The sequence below is a fragment of the Mercenaria mercenaria genome, chromosome 1 (assembly GCF_021730395.1).
Source record: "Mercenaria mercenaria strain notata chromosome 1, MADL_Memer_1, whole genome shotgun sequence".
Classification (NCBI taxonomy): Eukaryota; Metazoa; Mollusca; class Bivalvia; order Venerida; family Veneridae; genus Mercenaria; species Mercenaria mercenaria.
This window is the reverse complement of record NC_069361.1, coordinates 60,772,805-60,782,835: the sequence shown is the minus strand read 5'-3', so window position 1 is coordinate 60,782,835 and position 10,031 is coordinate 60,772,805. Positions and strand designations below refer to the sequence as shown.

At 33.1% G+C, this 10,031-nt stretch overlaps 1 protein-coding gene across 1 annotated transcript in view; it reads left to right on the top strand.

Moving 5' to 3' along the window:
* Positions 1 to 4,597: 4,597 nt before the first annotated feature.
* The window catches only part of LOC123536279 (RNA polymerase II-associated factor 1 homolog), a 205,086-nt gene continuing 199,652 nt past the window's right edge, over positions 4,598 to 10,031 (top strand). Inside the window, exon 1 of the mRNA XM_045319303.2 lies at positions 4,598 to 4,769. Within this exon, the coding sequence (XP_045175238.1) occupies positions 4,708 to 4,769 (62 nt within the window). The 5' untranslated portion in view covers positions 4,598 to 4,707. The remainder of the gene's footprint in view (positions 4,770 to 10,031) is intronic.

The window sequence follows — 10,031 nt, the reverse complement described above, 5'->3', positions numbered from 1 at the left end:
TCCTAAGAAACACCCACCTTATATGAATTCTACATATAGAAACTCCCATTTTTAAAATCAGACAAGCTAGAAACACATTTAAAGGACTTCTGGCCAACCATCAAACCTTTCTTATCACGAAAAGGTTAACAAATCCAACAGTCAAATTATTCTTAAAGACGCTCTCTCCGATTCCCTTATATCTAACCAGAACACCGTAGTAAATAAAATGAATTCCTTTTAGGTTAACATACCTAAATATAGGTATTGACTCCCAAACACAAGTAAACCATGACCACTCTAGTGTCCAACATATTTATGATAACACCAATACGAACACTTTTGATTTTGCCCCAATTCCTGAGTCTAACATAAAAAACTAGATAGTAAAAAGGCCACAGGAGTAGACGGTATACCGCCAAAAATAATCAAAACTAGGTCCCAAAGTCATACCCCTCCTTATAATCACTACTATCGCTAATTCAATCCTAAACAAAGGCCAATTCCCATCCAAATTAAACAAGCACAGGTTATCCCTGTCTATAAAAAAGATGACCCCTTTGTCCAAAAGTCTATGGGCCAGTGAGTATATCCTTCCGACTATGTCAAAACTTTATGAAAGAGAAATTTGCAACCAGTTAACTGTCCACTTTAGTAATATCTTTCATCCCTTCCTTGCAGCAATTAGACCCAGGCTTGGGGAAATCGAATACAGTAATTGTAATCACCTGTAATTGATTACTCAAATACAAGTGTTCAAATGTATTTGATTACTCACCTCAATCTGATTACATGTTATGTAATCTAATCAATTACAGTGATTTTTCTGCCTGTAATTATGATTACTTTTGATTACTCTCTGATTACTGGAGGAATAGTATGACATGCAGGGTATAAATATATAAATTTGCAAATTTTAAGTGATTATCTAATATGGTTGCTTCACTTCATCTTGAGAATATTCCTAATAAGTTCAATGTATTCAAAAACATTTCAGTTCATTATTATCCCTAAACAATTGAGAGGTATGATAAATGCAGTTTGCCATCTTATTATATATATATATAGTCTTAACTTATTAAGGATCAATAACCCACTGTGTCCCCTACATTATGTAGAGTGGGTTCAGATATTATGCACAGGTGAGAAATATGACATTTAGTACCAACAATTTACACAATGCCCTGGGTAATGCAAACATGACATGCCTGAAATGAAATCAAAATGTAATTATTAGATTAAGGCTAATTTATACTTCAAAATGCACTGTCAGAGATTTTTGTGAGCAGTCCCTTCTCTGCAACCAACCATTCCTTTCAACACTTTACTGAAAGGTGTCATATTGGGTGCTGAATTATTTCATTTTACCCAAGGGTTGTTCTGGGCTCGTAAAGGCCAAAATGTAAAATGTGCCCATCCATATTTTCTGTGGGTGCATTGTTGATATCTAACTTTTCAACCCATTTGAAAATAAGTTTTTACACAGCTTTTACTAAAGGTAATTGATTTTATATAAAAATACCTGGAAGCATAAATACAGAATATTACAAAATAGAAATTATGTTTTTAGTTTGTTTGCCACAGCTTTCAATAATGGTTAAATAAATGCAATAAATTTCACAAGTTTATGATGATAAGTGCAATGATAGCCTACAGTGAGAGACAATGCCAAAAATGAAGTTTCTCGATTTCCAGATTAAGGAATCATTAATTGCATTGTCAAATCTGTTGAATCATTAATTGCATTATCAAATCTGTAAAAGTTAAACACCATAATATTCAGTTATGTATGCCTATATTTCTGTCATCCAAACAAATGGTTATATTGAAAGTAATCAAATGTAATCATGATTACTAGAGCGCAAGTAAAGTAATGAAATCAATTACTGATGCAAATTTAAGAGTAAATCAAATGTAATTGTAATTAGAAAATATCAAAGTAATTGTAATGTAATCAATTACTGACACATGTAATCAGTCCCAAGCGTGATTAGACCATCCGGAAATTAGCCGTAAAATTTCCGGATTTTCTAGTGGGTACATCTGTCCAAGTAAACTCTCCAGATCTATTCCAAAATTGTATCGATCTTAGCTACATACACGCTTCTCAAAGTACTTTACCAACCAACAAATTTTAATGTTAAATAGCATGCGGAGGAAGTATAAGATTGTGAAGAGAATAGTTTTAAGTTTTTGAAGTGACAAAGAAATTTTTTTCAGTGCGCCCAGAATACGCATGCTCATTACTTTAAGCAAAAAAAGAATAGTCACTTATCTTGCATGTTATCGAGTTTGAGTCCACTCAGAATTCCATTAAGGTAATAGATCCATAATAGTGTACCTCCGTTTTGAAGAGATTCAATTCCTACAATAAACCTACATTGAATTAAATTGTTCATAGGTTCAAGCCCCACTGGGACCAAATTTTTTCCCTTATATTCCTTTTTTTTTCTAGTAAGTTTTTACTTTTTTCAAGACTTATTAATTGATTTGTTGTACGAAAGTGAATTTTTTGCATTTGATAAGTGATTTCTTGCTATTCAAAATGAATTTACCTCTAAAACAGAAGGGGGCAGAGGTATACATCTTTAAAAATACTGACTTACAAGCTGTAAAAGTTCTCTATTTTGCCTTTACTCTTCAGATTACATATTGTGGAAAAAAAAATTTTGTAGGTTTTACTTCTGCTCCAAGGTTTTTTTGAATGAAGTGCAAAATTTAAAACAGTCCCACAGGACTCAACCTTAATTTTTCAATGTTGTAGTTAGAATTCTATCTCATTAAATCCTTTTACTTGATGCTCCCCTAGAAAAAAATGATATTAACAGTTTTATTGAGTGTTTTATAATTGTTTACCAATAGCTTGACGTTTCTTTTATCAAAATTAATGGTATAATGAATTCTCTGCAAACGTTTTGGACAGCGACTATCACTACTTGAGCTTGAGGAAATATCATAGATTATACAAAATTTATAAAAAAATGGCACAGTAAAAGTTGTTTAAAAATTGCAACACAGTGCAAAACAAGGTCAATTTTAAGAATATACCAAGCCAATGTAATTTTTTAAACATTACTTTTAGGGGTCTTATACCTTAAATCCAAAAATATCATACAAATTTATTCTCTCTTCAGGTATGTGATTTTATCATTAGACATATAAAATTATACTGTGTTAAAAAGATGCATTATATTCAATAATTAGAAAAATATAACTCATTTTTGCATAGCATTTCCATAGGTTATTAATAAAACCCGGCCCAGCCCGGACCGGCCAAAACAACGGAAATAGCCGATTCCGATTGTACGGAAACCACCGAAAACTTACGGACGGAAGGCTAATATAATTACGGATGGTTATAGTGTCGTCTTAATCAATGCAAATGTCAATTTTACTTTACTTGGAAAGTATTTAATATTGATGAACCGTATATTCAATGAGGTATTGCACTTCACATTAGCAAATACCTAAAATAACGAGAGATTTTAGGTGATTAAATTACATTCAATGTAGCTCAACAATCAACGTGTCATTAAGTTATCACGATGTTTCGAAAACATCCTATTATTTAAACTACTAAAGGGGGTTGTCACATCGGGCCTCATTTTTAAGGGACAATGTTAGAGGTAAGCTTTATTTAGTTATCATGGCAAATAAATACTAGGTTTCCAGTAACATACTTACCATTATTATCCCCAGCGCTTTCCTTCTTTCCGTAATTTCGGAGCTATTTCTCGGAACTGGTTTGGAATATTTAGATAAAACTTCGCATACATGTTCAACACTATATGGAAATGCGGCAAGTCAATTTCAGTCGGATTAGAGTTATGACCCTTAATAGTTTCTAGTGTCATCTATAAAGGTACTATAAAAATTGCAATTTCTGCTTCATAACTGGTGACATATTTGATCAAGAACTATGAAACTTGAATTTAATTTAGATTACCGACAAATGTAATACCTTTAATGGTTTAAGCAAAAAAGGGACCACTTGTTGGTGATATTTAGTCAAATGGGTATTACTGTGCATACTTTAAACAGAAATAGTAGTGTATTTAGTAGACAAGTGGTATCAAGAAGCAAAAACCAGGCCCCGATCTCTTTACGTTCTTCCGGTAGTTATTTCACCTCTAAGACATTCCACCCCTTAATTTCTCTCTCTCTCTCTCTCTCTCTCTCTCTCTCTCTCTCTCTCTCTATATATATATATATATGTATATATATATACGTGCATTACTGTATATTCAGTATTAAAAAAGGTTAATTTCCATATGCGAAAAGGAGTTCATCAGGTCAGGGTTTTATAAAGTGACACAGATTTTTTTATTTATCATCAAACTTTTTTTTTCGTTTAAATGTGTGATTTCATCATGTTATTCATACTGTCTTGAAAAAAAATGCAATTTATTCAGTAATAAGTAAAATATAACTCCTTTTCGCATACAAAACTCCTTTTTGCAGGAGTCCTTTTCACCAGATATGTCTCATTTTAAATGGGCCGTATATGCTTTTCGCACTTCAGGCATATTCTTGCTACAGAGAAGTAAATACACATTCCATATCAGCGCCTCCTGGTCCTTTGCGGTCTTTAGTGATACTTAGTCGTAAATTATAAAACCGTAGGCCTAGTTTTGGCTCGTCTGGTTAAATTCTACCAAATTAAACAAAAGAAAAAAAGACTAAAGTCTAGATAGTCCTGTAGCACATTTCAGCAACAGATAATTAACAATGCCGCCGACTGTGCAGTCAGCATCAAAAGAAAGGGAGAGAAAGCGGGGTGGAGAAAAGAGGTAACCAAAATTTTCTGATATCTCGGCACAGGAAACAGGCTGATTCGGACCGTGGCTGATTCGGACCATGGCTGATTCGGACCAAATATTTTGGCTGATTCGGACCACATACTTTGAATAAAAATAGATAATGACCATATATTTTGGCTGATTCAGACCACAAACTTTTATTTAACAGTCAATAACGGCCATAAATTTTGGATGATTCAGCAATTTTCAGAAAATAATGTTGATTATCGCTTATATAGTCAGTGTACCCGGTTTCGCACACATTTCCTAAGAATACCTTCCTGTCTAGCTAAAAATGATTAAATTTGAATTTACCTCTATATGTTTTAATAAACACACTTATTTCGGTTTGAAACACGCTACTTTCACTTCCCACTACAATGACGTCATACCTCTTAGTGTACTTGATTCGGATAACATATTTTGACCAGTTGTTGCATTTAAGTGTACCCGGTTTCGCACACCCTGATATTTATAGAACTCGGTGATAACAATGCAGTTACTCAACAGAAAAATATTAATTAACTTTTTAACCATTTATATAATTCAATTTAAACATGCATTTTCCAATAAAACATCTGAAAGTGAAATTTAAAAGCAGTTATGAAAGTGAAAGCTAGGTACCAAACCCTGTTTTTACTTCTAAAAGCAGAAAAGGCTAAAACAACTGAATACATGAAACAAACATAAAACAACAGAAGCTGTTGAATCACAAAAGACCCCCACAAGTCTAATTATTCGATTAAGTTCTCTGTTTTAATAAAAACGTAAAGCAAACAATCAAGTTGAAGGCATTTTGCAGGTTGGGAGAACTTCAATAACTGTTGAAATATTTTTCATTTAGGTAAAGTAGTAGGTAAATACTTACCTATATGATAGAATAGTGATTTTTCAATTTATTTTGCACCTTGTTGTTGTTTGCGTAGTCATTTTTTTCATGAAACTTAATATTTTTCAGCTGACCTACTGGTCTCCATTGATATTGTTATTGTTTTCGTCTGCACTTACCAGAACGAGGCTTCAGTGGGGAAAGACCCCTTGTGTCAAATAATGTAGGGAATAACTCAGTTTCGTGAAACAATAACAAAGAATTGTTAAATTTTCTGTTTTATTCTCACAAAGTACATGAATTTACTGGGTGTGCGAAACCGCGTACAGTGCGAAACCGGGTACACTGACTCTAGAGGTTTAACTTGAAGTAAAGACATAAAATATTCACCATACAAACAGGTAAGAAGTTTTGACAAACCAAAATGCATCATTTATGCATTTAAATAAGGACTTGAATTGTTCTTTGCATCAGAGATTAAACTTAATACTCAAATATTATTTTTACTCATGACATTAGTTTCAATATGATTAAACTAAGTTTCAGGAAAACTTAAACAATTTGGGCCGAATAAGCCAAGTAAATTTGGTCCGAATCAGCCATGGTCCGAGTCAGCCTGTATTCCTCGGCACAATGGGCATGACTAGATACCGGAAAGGGCCCTTTCCGTTGGATTTTGGTATTTTGAAAGGGCCTAACATGTTCGGAAAGGGCCTGCCATATGTTTATTATTAGAAATTAAGGAATTATTTTTTCGTATTTCATTTTTGCATTAAAAAAGAAAATAAATTATGACAAAAATAATTCAAATATCAGTCATTAATACACCGGTAATTGGTACATCCAGGATACTGCAGTATATATTTTTACATAATTTATAGATAAATTAGAGTCATGGCATAAACTGCGCTGATCGGAAAGGGCCTAACATGATCGGAAAGGACATGTCATATGTTTATTATTGGAAATAATTTCTTCATATTTCATTTAACAAATCAAAAAGGAAAGAACTTATGAAAAAAATATATCATTTTTCGATTTTTAAATGAATTATAGACAAAATTCGCGCCGGTACATTAACCGAGCTGATCGGAAAGGGCTCAACATTATCGGAAAGGGCCAGTCTAATATTTATTATTAAAAATTATAGAATTATTTCTTCATGTTTCATTTAACAAATCAAAAAGAAAAGAACTTACGAAAAAAATGTATCATTTTTCGATTTTTAAATGAATTATAGCAAAATTATTTAGGTTTAACATGCATTTAAATGGTGAAGAACAAAGCAATATCAAAAACAAATATTTTCAGGCAACAGTTTACAGTTTTGACTTGCTATTTTCATTAAAATATGTCCTAATTTTATTGTTCTAAATACTCTGAATCAACAAGGCAAATATCATGTAAAAAACGACATCTTTTTCTCTGGGTAAGGCAAGCCTAGATTTAGCCATTTTGACAGGGCGAAATGTAACATTAATGTAGATATTTTCCATTTAAAAACAGATGCAGGCAATAATTTCATGACAGAACTTTTGTTTTCAACAAAAAATTCAACAAATGCTTTCCCAGATTTTCACCGAAAGGACGAGTTAAACTGTAAGGCGTAAGTGTGTGAGTAATAGCAGAATAACCTACGGCATACGATTTGATTGGACGACAGCATAATCTAAGGTAAATGCCGGTTTCCAGTCCCCGTATCAGTTGTTCCAGATTATAGACAAAATTCGCGCCGGTACATAAACCGAGCTGATCGGAAAGGGCTCAACATGATCGGAAAGGGCCGGTCAAATGTTTATTATTAAAAATTATAGAATTATTTCTTCATGTTTCATTTAACAAATCAAAAAGAAAAGAACTTACGAAAAAAATATATCAATTTTTGATTTTTAAATGAATTATAGACAAAATACGCGTCAGTACATAAACCGCGCTGATCGGAAAGGGCCTAACATGATCGTAAAGGGCCTGCTATATGTTTATTATTGAAAATTATTAATTTATTTCTTCATATTTCATTTAACAATTCAAAAAGAAAAGAACTTACGAAAAAAATGTATCAATTTTTAAATGAATTATAGACAAAATACGCGTCAGTATATAAACCGCGCTGATCGGAAAGGGCTTAACATGATCGGAAAGGGCCGGTCAAATGTTTATTATCAGAAATTATAGAATTATTTCTTCATATTTCTTTTTGGCATAAGAAAGAAAATAGATATTCAGATATTATATATTTTATTCATATACAATATGAATTGTACAATATACATGGAGTTAAAACATAAACTAAAGTACATTGTCATTCATAAATGAATTACAAGAGACTTCTAAGAATTTACTTTTAGACATCCACATTACTGTATGAATAACAGTCACAACTGATATCATATATATATCCTAAAAACTGAAGAATGAACAGTTTTCAAATATCTCATATATCTAAAGAAATACTTTTTAATAATTTATTTTAGCCTCACTCGGGGCGTTGAATTCTTCATGTGAGGAAGCCATCCAGCTGGCTTACGGAAGGTCGGTGGTTCTACCCAGGTGCCCGCTCGTGTTGAAATAATGCACGGAGGGGCACCTGGGGTCTTCCTCCACCATTAAAGCTGGAAAGTCGCCATATGACCTATCCTGTGTCGGTGCGACGTTAAATCCAACAAAACAAAAACAAAATAATAATTTATTTTATTCTTAATTTGATAAATTAAACATGATACATGAATGTAATTGATACAGATCAATTGGAAGTTTAATTATAACCAATATTCTTGAAATATACTTTTAAAAATTTATTGCTTATCTTTCTGTATAAATCATATCTATAAGTTGCAATCACCATTAGGGGTGGTGGTTGGGGATGAGGTGGATATAACATAGTAATTAATCCCATATTTTGCGTTAGTAAACATCCGGAATTCTTTTCTTTAGGAAAAGAATGAAAATAAAGCGATTGATTATGAGATACGGGGATAGACGTTTTTGTTCAAATGGATGATACTCGATAATATACGTTTTTATCGGGTAACCGATAGACACGTGTCAATACGTTTCTGTTTGGTAATCGATAGATATGTTGATAAACGTATCGATGTGGGAAAGGGTTAATTAATACTTTAAATGAATTTGGGGGTGAAACGTCCTAAAAGCTGAGACAATTACCGCCCAAAATGTGTGGGGGGGGGGGAAGTCTTGGGAGGAACTGTCTTGGGGGGGAAACGTCTGGACACCGGGATCCGTCACGTGTATCCTATGCTATGATTTAGGTATTTCAATGACCTTGACCCCTATTGTCAACAATAGTTTTTAAAGTGGAAAGTGTCTTTAGCTCAGTCAAGAATCAATAAATTCATCCAAAACACTTTGATTATTAATCTTAATAATATTCTGAATTTGGTGATGCAACTTTGCAGAAATGCTTTTTATCCAAAATAAGTTTTAAAAAATGTGGCCACTTCCGAACTCAGGTATTTACACCTCCAGGACAATACACCCTAGGACTTTACACCTTCCAAACCTGAGACATTACTCCTCCCAAAAAAGTTTTTTCATATCCTTAATTATTTTATTCAAAAATTGTGAGTCTTACTCTAAAAAAATGTAATGTTATATCTATACTGGCTAGCGTCCTACAACCGGACACCTTTGGAATATTTTTCACCATAACTTGGGAAATAGATGTATCCTGTTGTTGAAATTTCACGTGAACAAAGCTAGGTTCTCCTCCTAACTAAAGAGCTAATTTGTTTACTTCTTAAATAAGGTCAAGTACTTTTTCGAGGCCCGCACAAAGGGCCACCGAATCAAGTTATTTTAAGGTCTAACAGTACCATGTTTCTGGACAGTGAGTTGTCACTTTATTGATTTTCAATTTACATTCAACATTGAATAAAACTTTATTTTCAACCAATAGAAAGTAGTCGTACAGTGTCCGAGTCCAAGAATTGTACGAACTACCTCTCTTGAATCTATAAATTTGATTGTATCTCTCTCAACCAAATCTTTTAAAATTTCACTTTTCGAAGTGAATATTTTGACATGAAAATGTGTTTTAGGATGTGTAACAGTCAAGCACCAAATTATCAAAGCTGTATTTCCCTGATATAAGTGTTTACTAAACGTCTCGTCTGCTTACCTCAAATTTGCATGGGACCTCACGGAAATACTGTGCATGCGCATCGCGCCACTTCTGACTTCCCCCAACATGTAAACATGCTTCTTGAGTGCAGACGAAATGAAATATAGAATTTCTTGTAAAATACTTAAATTTAACTGTTGTAATTTTGCCTTGTTGTTGAAAATCAAGCATCCATTTGATCGTAAACAGATTAACAAGGTTAAAGACCGAAAAAAGCGTTAACAGGACTGTCTGGTTTAGTGGTCGTCCGGATTTGGTGGTCGCTAGCCAGTACTGGTTTCAG